At 45.6% G+C, this 18,798-nt stretch overlaps 1 protein-coding gene across 8 annotated transcripts in view; it reads left to right on the top strand.

The window, feature by feature from the left end:
- trpm3 (transient receptor potential cation channel, subfamily M, member 3) overlaps positions 1 to 18,798 on the top strand; it is an 83,680-nt gene that overhangs the window by 33,832 nt on the left and 31,050 nt on the right. For all 8 annotated transcript variants that reach the window (XM_086111320.1, XM_086111319.1, XM_086111313.1 and 5 more), the window contains exons 3-12: positions 613 to 814; positions 1,495 to 1,708; positions 1,863 to 1,987; positions 2,503 to 2,674; positions 9,304 to 9,478; positions 10,425 to 10,548; positions 13,502 to 13,574; positions 16,995 to 17,095; positions 17,997 to 18,131; positions 18,223 to 18,273. In XM_086111320.1, coding sequence (XP_085967446.1) covers positions 613 to 814; positions 1,495 to 1,708; positions 1,863 to 1,987; positions 2,503 to 2,674; positions 9,304 to 9,478; positions 10,425 to 10,548; positions 13,502 to 13,574; positions 16,995 to 17,095; positions 17,997 to 18,131; positions 18,223 to 18,273 — 1,372 coding nt within the window. The remainder of the gene's footprint in view (positions 1 to 612; positions 815 to 1,494; positions 1,709 to 1,862; positions 1,988 to 2,502; positions 2,675 to 9,303; positions 9,479 to 10,424; positions 10,549 to 13,501; positions 13,575 to 16,994; positions 17,096 to 17,996; positions 18,132 to 18,222; positions 18,274 to 18,798) is intronic.

Raw genomic sequence — 18,798 nt, 5'->3', positions numbered from 1 at the left:
TGCTATATCATCTCCATTTGTCCTTCGCAGACATCCAACTGCACTTTGAAACAGTAACTCATGCCTTCGTCACATCACGTCTAGTTTACTGTACTGCATTTTACTTTGGAGTCAGCCAATCCTCCATTAAGCGTCTCCAGTTGGTCCAGAGTGCTGCTGCTCGCCTCTTGACTGATACTCGTCACATAACTCACATAACTCCTACTCTGGCATCCCTTTACTCACTCCCTCTACAGTTTAGAGTCCTATGATTTGTTTTCAAATCATTAAATGGCCTTCCCGGTGCCTCGGGCCTGTGGGCCAGACACAATTAGGAGGTACCGAGAACTAGCCCCTTCTCTGCCCATCTTTAAAACTCTTCTTAAACCTTATTTTTATTCTTTGGCTTTTGACTCAACAGCCGACTTGATTTGTGTGCTTTCTTCATTCTTCATTTATTGTTTGTTGTATGAATTATTTTTGCTCCGTGTCCGGCACTTTGCATCCAGCGGCGGTTGTTTTAAAGTGCTCTATGAATGCAGTTGAGTTGAGTTTTGCCAAATAAATCCCATTGCCTACATCCAATCTGGTGAAAAAGAGCGCCGTTGATTGCCGCGTTGTCATCTCACGTAGGTGCTGCTGCGGTCGCCTCATAGGACAGCACGTGGGGCTTCCCCCCGGCATTTCATCCAGTCACAATGACAAGGCGGAACGAGCGGCCAAGAACGACAGTCCGTCTGAGAAGTGGTCCATCAGCAAACACACTCAGCTCAGCCCCACGGATGCCTTCGGCACCATCGAATTCCAGGGAGGAGGACATTCCAACAAAGCCATGGTGAACACACCGCACACCTGCAAGATACGCTCCATCAGCCGCTCGCCAGCCTTTTTGAAAGTCAGAGCTGTGCATCTTGGGTATTGATCGATGCAAAAGGCGACCAGTTCGATGCGCGCTTCTGTAATCACACATTTGCTAAAATTACCTTTCATTGTGATATTATGACATAAATAATGAATGGTATTAATTTATGTGAAGACACTAATGCTGTTAATAATTTCTGACAGTGATGAGGAAAAACATTAATATCATTCACAACATATTTTGGATCACCTTTGATCATCAGAATAATTCAAGACTGGGTCACCAATTAAGTAATTTGAAGATAATTACAAGTGCAACGAGTTTGTTTCGAATGACTTTTGCATCGGATTCTCACAGTCACCGTCAGCGGTAATTGTTGCCTCCATGCAGTTCACGTCGTTGATTTACAGGTGAATTGTAGCTAATGTATTGGCAGGGTTGAATTATTCATGCCACGCATATGCTCGCTCGCTTGTCTGAGGATGAATTAGATAGATAAACAGGTGTTTTTCATAATTCCGCTACATGTGGCCTCCAATTTTAGCAAACATCTGTCTCAGAACTTTGGAGACTAAAAAACAAGCAACACTGGCCCCCGCGGCGGGTGTCCGTATATCAGCACGATCACTGACGCACGTCCGTCTGTCTATCAGTACGTGCGAGTGTCTTATGACACCAAGCCGGACCTGCTGCTGCATCTGATGACCAAGGAGTGGCAGCTGGAGCTCCCCAAACTTCTCATCTCGGTCCACGGGGGGCTGCAGAACTTTGAATTGCAACCAAAACTCAAGCAGGTCTTTGGCAAAGGGCTCATCAAGGCTGCCATGACGACCGGAGCCTGGATCTTCACCGGAGGCGTCAATACAGGTGAACCACAATCCCATGTTGTCTTGTTTCAAAAGTCAGCTGCACCAAATACAATGAATTATTGATTGTGAACAGGGGAGATGTGATTTGATTGTCAGTCGCGTAACGCTGTGTTGTTTTCCTTGTCGGCCCTGCCCTCACATGTAAACAATAGGGGTCATTCGCCATGTGGGTGATGCACTAAAAGACCATGCCTCCAAGTCCAGGGGAAAGATCTGCACCATTGGTATTGCGCCCTGGGGCATTGTGGAAAATCAGGAGGATCTCGTTGGCAAAGACGTAAGTGATGAAGCTGCAAGTGGAGTCCTCATAGACTGTCGTTCCTCGACAAAGACACTGGGTGGGTTTTCTCTGGGTACTCCGGCTTCCTCCCACATTCAAAAAACATGCACGGCAAGTTAATGGAACACTTCAAATTGTCCCTAGGTGTGATTGTTAGCACAGACGGTTGTTGGTCTATGTGTGCCCGGTGATTGGTTGGCAACCAGTTCAGGGTGTCCCCTGCCTACTTCCCAAAGACAGCCGGGATGGGCTCCAGCACAACACTCGTGAGGATAAGCGGATTAGAACATGGATGGATGGGTGGATGGAAAGAATAAAGCGAAATTGCACATCCACTCCAGTAGGTGGCAGTGGCGCTCATATTGTCAGAGTGTGTGCAGGCAGTCCAAATAATGTTCATTAAGTTATTCAGCAGATTTATATTTCATTTTGTTTTCTTTCATGTTAATAAGGATCAGACACTCACCGCTTTTTGAGGCATGTTTCACTTTTCACATGGTTGCTTTGCGCAGGTGGTACGTCCGTACCAGACCATGTCCAACCCGATGAGCAAGCTGACGGTTCTCAACAGTCTCCACTCACACTTCATCCTGGCCGACAACGGCACCACGGGGAAGTACGGCGCCGAGGTCAAACTACGGCGACAGTTAGAGAAACACATCTCCTTACAGAAGATCAACACACGTGAGTGTGCATGATTGACCCACTTTGCCTGAGTCATTGGACTCTTTCATCCTACCACCGTGCACCAATTGGGTTTGCACTCTATTGTCCTACTGCAGCTCGACGAATCAGGAGCTGATTTACGTTACACACTCACAGGATATTTTTAGCAAACTCCACAAGCCTTTTGCAATGTTCCCTTCCTTCAGGAAAGGTTTTTTTTTTTTTTTTTTTTTTTCCAGAGCTTCCCGACAGCTTAGTCAAACCCTTTCCTTAAGTGAACCTGCTTGATATTCCTCATTTTCTTGTTTCTGGTACATCACAATATTTACCAACATTAGAGACATATGGTGATTTTTCTCACTGGTATGAACAAAATGTTGGCTTGGGTTGTCTGTGAGTAAGTTAGTAAAGCATGTCGAGCCTGCGAGGAGACGACGGTGCGTTCCACACTTTGCAATCAAAAGCTGCTGTTTGCACCATTAATCCTAGCATTAGAGAAGCTAGTTGGTTAGCCCCTCAATGATCATCTTAACTAGCAGTAGGTCTGAATTCCCACCACATCAGTTTTTAGAACTAACTTCAAAGAACATCAGTGTAGACCTGCACTTGGAAATACAAAATAGATGTCAAGCTCGAGACGAACACGCCGAGAATAACTTGGAGCACTGTGACGCAACTTTGCCAACTTGTTGGCTTTGTGTGTTTGTGTGTGTGACTGACAAACGACTCAAAGCATTTTAAAGCAAAAACTTGTGAGCAAAGATATGTTGCCGTCGCAACAAACTGACATTTATTGCCTTGCTCAGATTAATTTAGCCATGCTAACATACCAGCACTGTGGATGATGTCACACTATCCTTAAAGGTCAGTTCTATCTAGGTTTTTTTTTTTCAGCGTACGAGGCAGCTGTCAGCGAGGTGATTAACAAGCGATAAGATATTGCTTGATTCGTGTCATTTTTTTCCCACCCCTTTTAGTCATCCAGTTTAGCATGTTTGCTACTAGCTTATCTCATGCTCAGAAAAGGGCAGCAATAGCCTATTTGTATTTTGTGCGTGTACTCTGTGTACATTCTTAACGTGTATTTGCGCGGTCTTCATTTGCTAGTGAGCCCCTGTCACCTTGCATTTATCACTTTTCAATGTCCATTTAATGTCTTGGCTGCAACCCAAATGGATTATCACAAACACAAAATGCATTTCTCGCATTTTTCGCTCGTGCTCTCTCACACTCTCACAACCACCGCCGCCCGTTCCATCTCCAATACATTTCTCAACAGCCTCTCAGCGTATTGTTTAGAATGTGACACAGACCTGAATCGGGGGGAGCGGTGTTGAACGATGATTTATTTGCCGCTCCCTCCTTTTGTTGTCAACATGCACACAAAATACATTTGTAAATGTCAAAAGAGTTTTGCCGATATGACTCCATTAATTTCTAAGTCAAAGAGATCAATTCATTTTGAAAACAATCACCTGATGTGGTGCTTACCTTTGATATGATTGTTTTTGGTTCGTATATTGTCGGATCATTTCTAAAACTAAATTTCTCTGCTTCAAGCATGTAAAGAAATGCCCTGTGGGTTAAATGGTTCGATGCACGTGGCAGACTTGCGCTCTGCTCACCTTTGAGTCATGTGACTTGTGGACTTCCCTTTGTCATCCTATGCCTGGAATCATATCAAAGGGGCTGGGAAGGCAAAGGGATGCCCAACCGTCACACAATCGCCTGACACTCCAGGCTACTGCCATGCAAAGTGCCTGATGGGATTCCGAATTGTGCCCCGCTTCAACTTTTTTTTTTTTTTTTTTTTTTTAACCCGATCCAAGGAGAAAACTTAGCCTGATGGCATCTGCAGACGAGATAAGCAATACTGCTACCAAGGGTAAAGCAAGCTTATCTGTCATTCAGCATACCAGATTGTCAATCTTTTACATTTTAAGGAGGCACAATGTGCAATTTATTCACAATTTTCTCCCCAACGTTTGTCAGAAGGACCGAAATGTATATCTCACCCTCTGGCTGAATTGAGGACACTGTTCTGAGGTGTAGTCCAGTTGAATGCAAATCGTCCTCTGCTTTTAATAGCTGATATATTGTAGCACTTCGGAAGTACCTGTGGCGCCTTCAGGTAGGAGTGAGCCGACTTGCAAGTTTTTAGAGTTACAATCTGTGCTTCGACTTGAGCTAACGCTCGATTTCTATTTTTGCTTCCTCCGCATTCACTGTCGGGGTTAGTAGACAGTTCTTTGATTCATTTGAATACCTGCCCATAAACCCACAAAATCAGGTATCGGAAGCATCAATTTTCCTCACAGCATGGCTTCCTGCAAGCATCCCGCTGTAGCCTGCAGTCCAATTAAAGAAATGAAGAAATTATAACGTTTGGCGACAATACTCCTGCAGCTTGTTTCGGGGATCACATATAATCACATGTGGTGAAAGTGAGGTTGCTATGTACAAGATTCCCTGCTTCGGGTTTAATGATGTGATAATGTCCTTCTAATCCTGCTGCTCCAACTGGTGCGTGACCATTCTCCAACTGAAGAGAAGATAGAACGTAGCGTAAAAGTGTCCTAATGAGAACACGTTGGAGAGCAAAGGGAGAGACAAATGATAGCTACAGCATATAAATAAAATGACAGCGAGGCGAACCCGAGCACAAGCGTTGGTATGCGTCAGCCAAAAGTCAGTTGCATTTCAGTCGTGTACTTTCAAGTCAGTCAGAAGTTGAGGGGAGTCGGGAAAATGAGTACTAAAGAAAGGTCTGACAGGGTGAGCTCAAGGGGGACGAATATGAATGTCAAGTGAAAAGGAAGCATGGAACCGATCAGAAGGCATTCACTGAGATGACACGTTACCTTGCGGAGTCTTCAGTGAAAAAGAGTCTGCTCAAAGGCTCATCCGTTTTTTTTTCCCTCCCTTAAACTTAAGAAAACAGCTTCCCGTTCACAGCAACCGCCTCACTGCCAGATCCAGTCAAAGAACATTTCACCAAGTTCAAATCAAGTCTACCGGTACGATCGAAGAACCTTGAGTGCCTGGCGCTTGTAATTTCACTTCAATGCGGGGATATGTGTGTGTTTTAACTCCGGGTAACCTTCACTGGCTTTTCTCCTCCAAACAGTTTCATTAATCACAACGCACGTGTACAAAAAAAAAAATGAAGTAGGCGAGGTAATTGAATCTGGAAAGGCATCGGGCCTTGCGTTGCAGATTAACCGTGACATCATGACCTCCTCCGTGGACCGGCCCATTCGCGGAAGATTAATGCTAAGCAATGGCACTGGGAAAGTCAAGATCCCTAAACTTTTGGGGGCGGGCTCAGCGCCGTCAACACCGAGACAACTTTCTTTTTGCCCGTCAAGCAAAAATAAATGTGATGAAAACAATTTTTAAAAAATTACTTCTAGGGTGTAGTAAAACGAAATCCAGTGTAGTAGCGTTTAAAATTGCTTGTTGTCGCCATTGTTGTTGTTGTTCAATTCAGTGGCAATTGATGTAACCCACTTGTGTCAAACTCAAGGCCCGGGGGCCAGATCTGGCCCGCCAGATCATTTGATGTGGCCTGCGAAAGCAAATCAGACATGTTGACTTCGATGATGCTTGCTAAAATTTATACCAACATTTCGAATTCTCGTATGTAATACATAAGAAAGCTATTGTAAGTTTTCTTCTTACCAAAACCCTCATTATAGTAACTTAAACTACAGTTGAATAAACCGTTATTCTTGACTTCCTTATATGGTTTCACAGTCATAACGGCCCTCCAAGGGAACCGCTAACTATAATGTGGGCCGTGACAAAAATGAGTTTGACACCCCTGAAGTAAGCTGACAGAATTCGCAACATACTGTATTGCACCATTTTCTGACATGCAGACCCCGTGTAGGCAAACTGGTGATTTTTGTGAGGCCATTTTTTTTGCCCTCACGCCAACTTCAATTTTAGGTCACTGAAAACCGTTGAGCATTGTCTCTATATGAATGTGTGGACACTCGCTGTCATGTATTGATCATGGTGTGGAATCAATTCCCACCAAGTGCCTTCCACACAATCGTCTCACAAAAAGGGGAAGCAAGCTGCTACTTAGCTTTTGGTCATGCTTGCGTTCAGTCGGGGTCTCAGGTGTGCTGGAGCCTATCCCGGCCGACCTTGGGCGAAAGGCGCACCCAAAGAAAAACAACCAAGTGCCGCATACAGCCCCCCCCCCCCCCAGTATTGGAGTTAAACAATTTAAAAAACTAAGGTGCATGTGATAAATGGAAGGTGCCAAGGTGTTCTGCCTTGCGGCACAGAAATATCATCGTCTGATGTGCGTGAGCTTGGGGTGTGCGAGCCTCATCGTAGGTGCACATGAACCAGTTGAGGCACATGCTTGAATGGCAAAATGTGACACAGCGTGGAAAGAATACAAGAGCATGGCCATCAGTGTGGACTGTGGAATCGTAGACCTTTACCAAGAGAGATGAAAAGGTCAGAAGATTCTTCGTGTATTACTCCCTTGCCATGTGCCCCAGTGATAAAAGGTTAGAACTAACATAATATGCTCTTTTTGGGGGGGGGGGGGGGGGATAACACGCAGGTGAAAGTGAGTTATGATCTTTTTGTTTAAAAGAGAAAATAATATTGCCTTTAATCTCACCACACCTCAAAAGTGTTCCAGCTCCTTTAGGAGCTGATTTAATTCAACACCGAGAAGCACACTTTGTACTACTGGATGTCGGATGTCTGATGTGAGTCAAAGCAATCAGATATTCCGAAGTAGCTCGAAGGGGGCTTGCTCACACAAGTTTTCCGTCATGTACTTTTTCACGTGCCATTATTGATCATTTTGAGGCAAGCCAGAGGGAAAGTCGTAGAAGTCAATCAATCAAAGCAACACGTTGCGGACTGCTGGAGAAAAGTCGCTCCACAAACATTGACGTTTCTACCATATACGTGGCGGTGAAAAATAGAAACCTTTATATTTGTTATTATTGTTATTATAAATTAAACAGTGTGGTGCTTTGGCTCAGTGGGAGAGTGATGGAGTGCCACACCAGAGGTTGAGTGTTCAATCCCTGGTTGTTGCAACAATGTCTACAGGGCGGCCCGGTAGTCCATTGGTTAGCACGTCGACTTCACAGTGCTGAGGTACCGGGTTCAATTCCAGCTCCGGCCTCCCTGTGTGGAGTTTGCATGTTCTCCCCGGGCCTGCGTGGGTTTTCTCCGGGTACTCCGGTTTCCTCCCACATTCCAAAAACATGCATGGCAGGCTGATTGATCACTCTAAAATTGTCCCGAGGTGTGAGTGAGGGTGTGCATGGTTGTTCGTCTCTGTGTGCCCTGCTGGCTACCAATTCGGGGTGTCCCCCGCCTACTGCCCGAAGACAGCTGGGATAGGCTCCAGCACCCCCGCGACCCTAGTGAGGATGAAGTGGTTCGGAAGATGAATGAATGAATAAATTAAACAGCAACGGTATGTTTTATTAGGATTTGTGAAGACAGTCCCCACTCAGGGTGTCTTCCTCCCATAATGTGAACTGATGAATTCCAGGCCAGGCTGGAGCAGAAAACGATTTCAATCGGAAATTGTTTCCAAAAGATGCGATTGGTTGACTGCAGCCTTATCCTCATTTTGATAATGTTTTGATTTCAATGTTAGAAATTAATAAAAGCAAATGATTTAAAGGTCATGACCAAAAGGTTTTGTGGTTAGTGAAGTTCAGTGTAATTTCATTACTCTGTGGTTTGTTTTGCGTGTGCATGGGCAAAATGCTTTTTACACTATTAAAGCTGCCGCAGCTGTGCTTCCCCCTCCTCGTTCGCCCCATGGTGGCTTTTACTTTAACGACAATTCGCTTTTTAAACCACAACATTGCCTCCGCAGTCATCAACACTACTCCAAACGTACAAACGGCAACACGGACGTGATCATCTTCCTTCTGCTTCGCTCTCTCTTTTTTTTCCCTCCCCTCTTCCTTTTTCTGTTCTGCTAGTGTCTAATCTTGTGACGCGTCACGGCACGGTGACGTTTGAACTCTTTGAAGAGGATGAGGTCCCGAAAATATTCTCCTTATGTAACTGTCCCCGCTCGCAAGGCTGCGTGAAGTAAAACGTCACGGTGGCGGGTATGCCTCCGAAGGGCCCCCGTGTCTTTGTAGGCTGCCTGAATTATGCAGAGCCGGGGATGAGAGTGCGGGCCAGGGATGATCCGGCAATACACTGCTTTGGAATTAGAAGAGTCAAACCGGCAAAAAGAAATGGCATGTTGAACAGGACAACACGGGGCGACGGCTTTAGGCAATAGATTGGACCGAGACCACCAAAGAGGCTTGGAACATTAGGGGGGCGGGATATTGAGCGGTCACGCCTGATGCGCCCTTCGAGGAATATTCTGTGTTATGACGAAAACTTGGAGTGAAGGGGGGAAAAAAACATGTCAGAATGTCTATCCCCAGCGGAATTTGGACGAGCGGTGAGGTCCATTCCGGTCTGATCGCCAGCCAGTCGCAGCCTGCCTGCCATGGCAGAACCATCAACTTAATTGACGCTTGTCTTATGCAAATCTCCTCGGTCACATTCAATGCTTTGCAGATTCCCCAATTGTGCGACTTGCATTTCCTCATTTGTTCTTCCCCCTCCTCGCCTTTGTTTGTGGACAGGGATTGGACAGGGCGTACCAGTCGTGGCTCTCATTGTGGAAGGAGGCCCTAATGTGATCTCCATTGTGTTGGAGTACCTCAGGGACACCCCCCCAGTCCCTGTAGTGGTGTGTGACGGCAGCGGCAGAGCCTCCGACATCTTGGCATTTGGTCACAAATACTCAGAGGAGGGAGGGTACGTGCTTATATAAAAACATCCGAATCAAAAGCACTCGCATACGGTTGCACTATTTCATGACTTGGGCAAATAAATGAAATAAATGGAAAAAATGATCTCTTCTCAACTCAGTAAACTGAAGTCATATTCAGTTGTTTTGCAGAGAGGATAAAGAATATATGCCTGTAAATATTGTTATTTGCTTCAGTTGCTATAACGAGTGCAACACTGATATTAGTTGTTTTTTTTAGCTAGCTTGCTAAGTTATGTGGGTATGATCCAAAACTTGCAATTCGTTGTTTGTTTTATGTTTAGCTTTACAGTAAACTTAAATTGTACCAGCTTGCAAAGAAGCCCTTGGCAATTTTGGGGGGGAAGTAATTTTTACTATCTGCCACTTGCTGTCATCACGAAATGCTGGTTACTAAAATTTTTGCCTACAACTCAAGAGAAAGCAGGCGCTCCATAATTGTCTCTCCAAAATTTGTGAGTCGGGTCACTCATACAGTGTAAGTTGAGGTGCCACGATACAAGCACTCCAACTCTAACAATAATGTGGCAATTGTTTTTGTCTACATTTTTGAATCTCATTAGATTGTGCAGACCGTACACCCCCATTTGGCATTCCGCTGAGCATGTGTAACGACGACCGTGCAAATGAATGCATTTAAGGAAAACGGGTTATTGGAATAAAAACAATTGCAGCAAATTAAAATTGTAACGAGAAAATTGTGCTGATGCAGTACTTTGATAACGCATTATGTTTCTCATGAGACACTGTTTGCATCATCGATTTTTATAGTTTCTCATCGCGTGTCCAGGGACGCTCAGGCCTAACAGAGCTGAGAGTCCCAGTCGACCTTGGTTTCACTTATGGACAACAAATCTAATTCAGCCCACACCGCCCTCTTTTGTTTCTTTTTCATTGATGCTGCTCCTCCCTGGCATCTTTTTCCCCCTCCAGCATAATTAACGAGTCGCTGAGAGACCAGTTGCTGGTGACCATCCAGAAAACCTTCACTTACAGCCGCACGCAGGCCCAACATCTGTTCATCATTCTCATGGAGTGCATGAAAAAGAAGGAGCTGGTGAGTGGCTTGACCTTGCACACGCACGGTTGTTGTCATTTATATTTTGGACATGAACATGCAACACGCTTGGAAGCTTTACGGCCAGGACGGAAGAAAGATTCCTGAAAATGCAAGGGAGGAGATCTACTTTGATTAAATCACTCCATCGAGTGCATATTCATGGTCAACAGCCCGGTAGCTCTCGAAAAATAACGTTGCGTTTGGCCAGATATGGTTATTAATCGCTTTGCCACTTATCAATCGGTTTGCAAAATAGGGCAACCGTTTTACATTGCCGTCAAGCAAACTCCCAAAAGATCTAAATGCCCTTTTTATTGGTTGTTGTTTCCCATCGAGCTTATAACCAAAAGTCTTATTATTTATGCAGGAGGTGGGCCTTCTTCCCCCTCCCATCAAATGCGATGTTATGCAAGTTGGGGGTACTCAATGAGTGCCCTGATATTTCCCCTCCTGGCATGAATAATTGAGCGGAGAACAGCCCTTATATGTTTAATTCCGGTTAAATATTCACGAGGATCAACCGTATTTCGCCGGCTTCATGTTCGACTCAGCAACTAAGAATGAGTCGGGAAGCAAAGTGGTCACTTAGGAGAAGAGGAGTTAAAGAAGAAAATGTGACTTTTAAAAAAAACTGCAAGAACAATGTGCTTTTGGGAGAAATGAGAGAAAAGGGAGTTAAAAAAAAAAAACAGACAAAGTAGCCAAAGAGGCAGTTTATTATTGGTTGGGCGGTTTTATCTGTTTAAAAATGTATGAGGAGAGAAATTTAGTGTCCAATTTCCCTCTGTTTGGGCAGTCGTACTGTATATTGCGATTTTATTCACATAAAACATACACCAGCTTTTCACAGTTCAATTTATACCCACCAGAATGTTTTGTTTTTTTTTGTTTGTTTTTTTTTTGCTGACTGCCTTTATTTGGTGTTTTGGCCGCCAAAATGTGAGCTGCTCTTGGCGTGTGTGCATGTCACATTCAGCACGCCCTTTTTAAGTGAAATGATGCATATTTTCTAATCAGCTTGACTCACTGCAGCATGGATCCCCAAAGCGTCCAGCTTAGCAAGTATGAAGATGAGGGAATCCTGCACTCAGGAGGAAGATTGCTCTGCCTTTTACACGTCTCCCATCACGTCTTTTGCCCCTCCTCGCTCACTTCCTATTTCTTCTTTCCTCTCGTCTCCGTTTTCCCAATCCCACCGCCTGCGAACACCGCTTCATTACTATTGCATTTCTACTCTCATTCTTTATTCTGCTCTGCTCAAAGCTGAGGGTGGACACAAGTGGTTAGGACGTCTGCCTCACAGTTCTGACGTTGTGGGTTTGAATCCCGAAATGACAGCGGGGAGGGTGGGGGGGGGTCACCTTAGGGACGTGATTGGAGAAGGGGAATAGAGAGGAAGAAACTAGGAGGGGAATGGTAAGGGGCGGGGAGGGGGGGGCTATGGGAAGATTCACGGTTCGATTTATTGGTCATGATGATGTTGGCTGGGAGAAGGCGAGCTAAAGGTTGACACATCTGGGGGACAGGAACTAAGATGAAGATCTTCAATTATCGTGCTCTTTCTTAAATGACAATTTCATCCATCTTCTGTCCTGAAGGCAACAGAAAATCAGATCGATATGGGAATTCTGCACGGAGCTTCAATGAGCTGGGATGGTATAGGATGCTACAAATTGCCTTAACACGCCGGGGGTCGAATCGTTTAGTTGACAAGTCAACTTAACCGGTGTGCATCGACCTTAAAGCCTGAAGTTGATTCATCGCTAATCATGCATTTTTGGCATCTCGTTTTCCAATCGGCCAATTGACAGAGAAATTTCGACTTGCCCATCTCTTGCCGTCATGGACTATAATGCTCGGTGGAGCAGCAAGGCTCCGGTGTTCATACATCTGCGCCAGCCCGAGAGTACATAAAAAAGCTGCTCGTGGATGAGAATAGCAGTCGGCCTCGTGAGCTTTGGCGATTGCGATGAAATATTGATCGCGGCGCGACCGAGGGATTGGCAGCGAGGGTGCTGTCAAAACGAGGGCGATCATGTTAAGTCTTTCAGGGACAGCGGTTACTCATGTTATCATGATTGGCGCATGGAAGGGTGAAAGCCAAAAATAAATATTTTGGACGCGAAGTGGCGCCTCTCTGCATTCACGCAATTACACACAAGTGATCTGTGCTCACCCTCATGAAGACCACTAATCGATACCTTCGCATCCCATTGCACTCTCATTCCACCTGGAGAAAGACATTTTGATTACACAGCCCTGTGTGTGTGTGTGTGTGTTCGACGCACACACACGCGCATGTATTGAACTGCTTTCCTTATTAGTGATTGCGTGACACACGTCGAAGGTATTACTCCGGGCCTCACTCCTCATTTCTCACAGGGACGAGTCCGCATGTCATCGGCATGTCGGTGCGCGGATGATTAATGGGCCGAGATAATAGATGGCATAAATCACCAATGAGGATGGGATGACTTTTTCAACAGTCATGTTTGTATGAAAATAATGGGGGGGTGGGGGGGGTCTGCGTAATTTGCTGCATTGGCCGAAAGAACACCGAAGCAGCAGTATGCAGAGGAAGCTTACAGCGCTCTATGAAATGAAGCCATTTAGAGGGTGGGAGATGGGCTGCGGGGAAAGGGGGGGGGGGGGGAGGCGGGGGGGAGACGGATGGTTGGATTGCAGGATTATCGGAGTCACTCGTCAGGCATTCAGAACACGCTTCCCCCGGTTTCTTGGCTTCCTCAAGGTGCCCTCCACGGATGAGCACATACATGTAAGTGCACCTACGCTCCCATGGGCGCAGCCAAGGCGTGCCGGCGTCGAAACATGCCGCCTCAAGATAAAGAATACAGCGCATTCCTTTTGACTGTGGTCTTCAAAACAAAAAAGAAAAACACAAAAGCAGTTCCATTTCTCACCACATTTTCTGTCAACCTGTCTCTCCCAGATAACAGTCTTTCGAATGGGGTCCGAGGGTCATCAAGACATTGACCTCGCCATCCTCACGGCACTCCTAAAAGGTAGGCCCGTGTGTGCGTGCGCGCGTGTGCACTCGACAGTAAGCGGCTTCCATGTTGCCCTCCAGGCAAGTTGTTATTCGGCACGCACATTCGGTGGGCCCGAGCGGTCTCGATTTTAAAAGCATCCACGGCACACAAACTGTTTTCCATTCGTATGCGTGTTGCCATGCTTGTTGTCCGTTTGGAGGCGCCCTTTATTTGCTTCCTGGCGGAAAGGGCCTAATACCGTTAACATATTATATTCAAAGACGGTGAAGGAAATCTTCCATATTGGCCCCTCGGGCTCAACCATCCTCAGAGAAAACCATCCATCTCCCTCGCTCGCCGAGGTGTTTTAACTTTATTCACCGGCCGCTTATTGATTTGTTGTCTGCCAAAGCAAATAAACGCCACCATCGGCGGGTTTGCATGCACGGGGGATCGGTCGGGGCCGCTGGGATTGGACCACACGCGCATAGACTGGCACAACTGAAGCATAACCAGGCGCCGAAATGAACAGCAATCCCCTTTTGGTTCTGTTCAGCTCACTTTTCCATCAGCCCGATCTTGAGTCCATTCCTACAATGTTCATGCAGCTCACTCGGAATCGAATGTGTGGGGATTGGGAGTTTGCTTGTGTTTTTGTTTCAAAAATCTGATGTTTTATGCAAAAATAAAAATTAAAAAAAGACATCAACAAACAGCTAGCATTGCGACAATCACATAAAAATCTATTTGAAAGAAGACAAGTCAAGGTCAGCCCCGATATTTTGATCAATACAGTGTGAATATGTATTGTTGTGCCTCATTCTTTTATTCACATATTGTTTCTTATTGTAGTTTTCCAAAATCAAATTTTAGTGTTGAACCCTAATTTTAACCACAGTTGTTTCTTCTTCCACCTCAAACGCTTCCCAAGACCATACTCCCATACCTCTCCTTTAAACACACACACACACGCACGGGATCCATACTTTCGATTGGTGGCTCAGGGTCTCGGATTGATCACGGTTGCTCTGATGGTGCAGCAGGACTCCGGCTGCGTGAGTAGCACTTTGCGGCATTCTATCTTGCACACTCGCAAAGAGTTTAGAGGAGATTTGCGGAGAAATATAATCATTGCAGCATCGTCCACATGCATAATTCCTTCGACTCAAGCGTCGCTCCGCGAGTTGGCCCTTTATTGCTGTGCCTGGAAACAAACGTACAGTATTCCGTTTTCTCCAGCGCCGTTTCTTTCTGAATTTGATTTGCTTTGCCTTTCATTTCTTTATCCGTCGGTATTTTGAGAGTGGGAAGACGACATTTCAATAAAGTCATGCCGCGGAAGAGCAAAAAGATATGCACGTGGAAGTAAGCCGCTCGAGTCATTTACGCGCGCGTTTCCCTCTGTACCGCACCGCCAAGAAAAGACGCGTGAGGGCTTTGAGTGTAAAGTGAAATCCTGCCACTGTCGCATCCTGCCCAGCAGCATTTGAAAACGCTGGATGAGACCCCTCACTGACGCAAACCGAGATCCCGCCCGAAGCGCGACAAACGCATGAATACAAAGCGCGGGGTGGCAGCAGAGCCAACCGGGAGGTTGTGAGATTCCGGGAAGTGCTTGAACAAAGCAGACGTTGGAATCATTGATGTGCGCTGTCTGAGGGAGTTGCGGATTCGGTCCATAAAGATCATTTGCTGCAATTTGGCCTCCCCGGAGAAGCACTGTAAGGTCACGTGCTTTGAATAAAACAAGACCACCCTGCGCATTAATGCACACAAATCTCCGGTAAAGTGCTTATTAGCGAGCTTGTCCCCTTATTAGTAAGGCTCCATGTGAAATCGCAGCATGAGGCTCCAGTGGTGCGTGTGCAGGCCTTAAACTAGGAGCACTTTGTAGAGTGATTATGCTGTTGGGCTCGTTGAATATTCTTGTTTAAATGCTAAAGGATTATTATGGATTCATTCACAGCAGACTCTTTTTTTTTTTAATTAGGTCACTTAAAATGCTCGAGTTATCAGCGGACTGCAAATACTTGAAGTCGAATTTCACCTCAACAGTTCTGACTCACCTCAACTGTATTCATAGAGCACTTGAAAACAGCCAGCGCTGTATGCAAAGTGCTGTACACGGAGCAAATATCATATATACCACAATAAACAATAAATTAATAACAAAGACAGTAGAAAGCACAAAAACAGTCAAACTAAGAGTCTGAGTCATGCTGAGTCAAGCCAAAGAATACAAATGCGTTTTGAAGATGGGCAGTGATTGCCGAACCTTCAGTGGGAGGTTATTCAAAAGAGATGCACCAGCAATGGAAAAACCTCGGTCCCCTCTGAGCCTCCGCTTAGTTCTTGGCACCTCTAATAATGTCTGGTCCGCAGACTGAGGCGCCGGGCAGGTTTGTCTGGGCGGAGGAGCTCAGAGAGCTAAGGTGGAGCGAGGCCTTTTAAATATTTGAAAACAAATAACAGGATCTTAAAAAGAACTCCAAAATGTTTAGGGAGCCAGTCAAGGGATGCCAGAGTAGGAGTTATGTGCTCCCTCTTACGAGTACCAGTCAAGAGGCGAGCAGCAGCATTGTGGACCAACTGGAGACGTTCATGGAGGATTGGCTGACTCCAAAGTAAAGTGCATTACAGTCATCCAGACGGGATGTTGACGAAGGCATGAATTACGGTTTCAAAGTGCTCATGAGAAAGGAGAGGTTTTACTGTACTTTGTAATTACGGTAATAGGGGAAGTTTTACCGTCAATCCTAAAGGTTTCTTCGGTTCTCAATTTTAGGGGTGGCATCTCTCTATACATGCCAATGTTGTTGTTGCTCAGCGCGGCGGCGAACGACTGCGTCCGGCATACCAATCAGGCGTTCAAATGGCTGGTGGCAAAACAGCTCATTTAGGGCAGCTTTTGTGGCTGGAATGAGACAAAAGGGAGGAAGGCCGTCAGGGCGTTTGTTACACGATTGGGGATGCCTCAGCCCTCCTTTCTCTGTTTTGGAAACGGCTTTTCGAGGTTCAAGCTTCTTCATTGTCATTGTGCTTGACACACCACAAAATTCAATAAGTGTAAAAGGAATGTCCCTTGTTCTTAAGATGCCAATGAATGTTGACGGTAGACCCAATGAAGCCGATGTCGTGCCAAGCGCCTGTTGGAAGGCCGCTATGGGTTTACCCAACACGGCGCCCAAGTTTGCTTCTTGGGATTTGGTCTTTAAGGTGAACCTGCTTTGGTGATGCATTGCGATATGGTGTTGAGAAAATCAAGTTCCTTCTTTGAAAAGTCAGCGACAAGCAATAGACATCAAAACGGAACCTCTCCCCCTCAAAATCAATCGAAGAACCGATGCCTCTTCATCAGATTTCCATGACAGAGTTGTACGATTGCTTTTAGAAAGGTCAGAGTGTCATCGCTTCAACCCCGAAAGCAAAACATGTGCCTATTTTTCCCCTCAGGTGCCAACGCTTCAGCTCCCGACCAGTTGAGTTTGGCTCTCGCGTGGAACAGAGTCGACATCGCCCGCAGTCAGATCTTCATCTACGGACAACAGTGGCCCGTAAGGAACCAAACATTCGCAAGAAGGCCGCCCAAACTGGACCTCAAATGATAGCATGCGATAGTTGGGCTGACATTTTCAGTCAGGCCGAAACCTTTCAAATGATTGAAAGAATTGGCATAAACCGGAAAATTGGTGTTGTCGATTTGGCAAGGAACTGAAAGAAACTGGTTGAAAAAGTGGGAACAAGGTCATCCAGTCCCAAGTAAAGGCCAAACATCAAATTGACACAAAAGGCAAACATTCACTTTTGCGTTTTGCTCTTCTTTCACTGGAAAAGAGAAAAAAAGGGATGGGGGGTTGAATGTGTGACATTGTAAAAACAGTCCAGTGCTTAATTTGTTCAGAATCTGCAGCAAGATTTTCATGTGTGGCTCAACAAAAACTCATTGGCTATGTTGACAAGATTTTCCCAAAATGACAGGTCTGTCAAAATGCAGTCTGTTTCAAAATGGCCACTTCAATCTGATTAAAACACATGAAAATCGGAAAATGGGTTCTCGAGAAATTGAGTTTTTGTATTGGGGAAAAAAATGGCCTTTTTGGGGAATTATTTTGTGTGATTGAGCCTATTGAAAATCTGGTTTTAAAAAATGGTATAACTTAATATCTCCTTATGCCTTTCGTTTCGTCTTCTACTCAGCGAACACTTTCTCTGATTGGCTGACAAGTTTCCGTTAAAAATATCCACCCATTACTCGTACAGGCCAAAATTCGTAGACGTCAATGAGCCGAAAATTACCGCCGTGTTTCAAATGCCGCCACGATGCTTATTTAACTGCTGTCTGGTTGTATTCGGGCCGAAAAATCTTCAGGTAGTAGTGTCAGCGGTCACATTAGCCAAGCGGTGTCGTGACTATGCTAACGTGAGTGTGCGACTCCTCACTGCTGTATTACTCAGGTTGGTTCCCTGGAGCAAGCCATGTTGGATGCCTTAGTTCTGGACCGGGTGGACTTTGTCAAGCTACTGATCGAAAATGGAGTCAGTATGCACCGTTTCCTCACATTGTCCAGGCTGGAGGAGCTCTACAACACGGTGAGAACATCATTCGTGTCTTTGGCGGACCGCGTCCCGCGGCGGCGGACATCCTGATCGCAGTGTTCTGTTTCATTTTTCTCGATTGCAGAGGCACGGCCCGTCCAACACGCTTTACCACCTTGTCAGGGATGTCAAAAAGGTACGAGCATCGCTACCCGTCATTCTAGAACACGAGCCTCTGGGAATGTTGGCTGGAATGTCTGTGTCTGAAAGAGCCACATGAAGCTTCTTTTGATTTGCATTGTATTGTCTGGTTTTGTTTAGTTTTTTTTGCGAGTCCTAGTTGCTCCTAACCGCAAAAATAGAGGCTGGCTGTTCTCTTTCAGCTGGAGCTGCAGGCTGCCGTAGCTGCGTAGCGCTGTGCATGACTCTCATCCCTCTGTCGACTTGCATTTACTCCTTCCCTATTTATTTACTCTGTTCTTTCTCGAAGGCACACAGCACCGTTGCAAACCAACAGCGCAGGCATTAAACAGTCTTTTATCCGCAGACTTTGAATTGGAGAAAACAGCTGTGGAACTGCTGTGAGGCTGAGAAGGAGTCACTTCAATGTGTTTGTTTTGTGTTTTAGAGTCGTAGCGTGTGTTTTTCCGGGCGAGAGTTTGTATTTCCTTTGTCTGCATTGTAATCACGTTAATTTCATCGTGAAGGTGATGAAATGTTT

The sequence above is a fragment of the Hippocampus guttulatus genome, chromosome 5, assembly GCF_054856545.1.
Source record: "Hippocampus guttulatus isolate MCC_2025c chromosome 5, RoL_Hgut_1.0, whole genome shotgun sequence".
Taxonomy (NCBI): Eukaryota; Metazoa; Chordata; class Actinopteri; order Syngnathiformes; family Syngnathidae; genus Hippocampus; species Hippocampus guttulatus.
The sequence above is the reverse complement of the archived record's forward strand: the minus strand, read 5'-3'. Positions and strand labels throughout refer to the sequence as shown.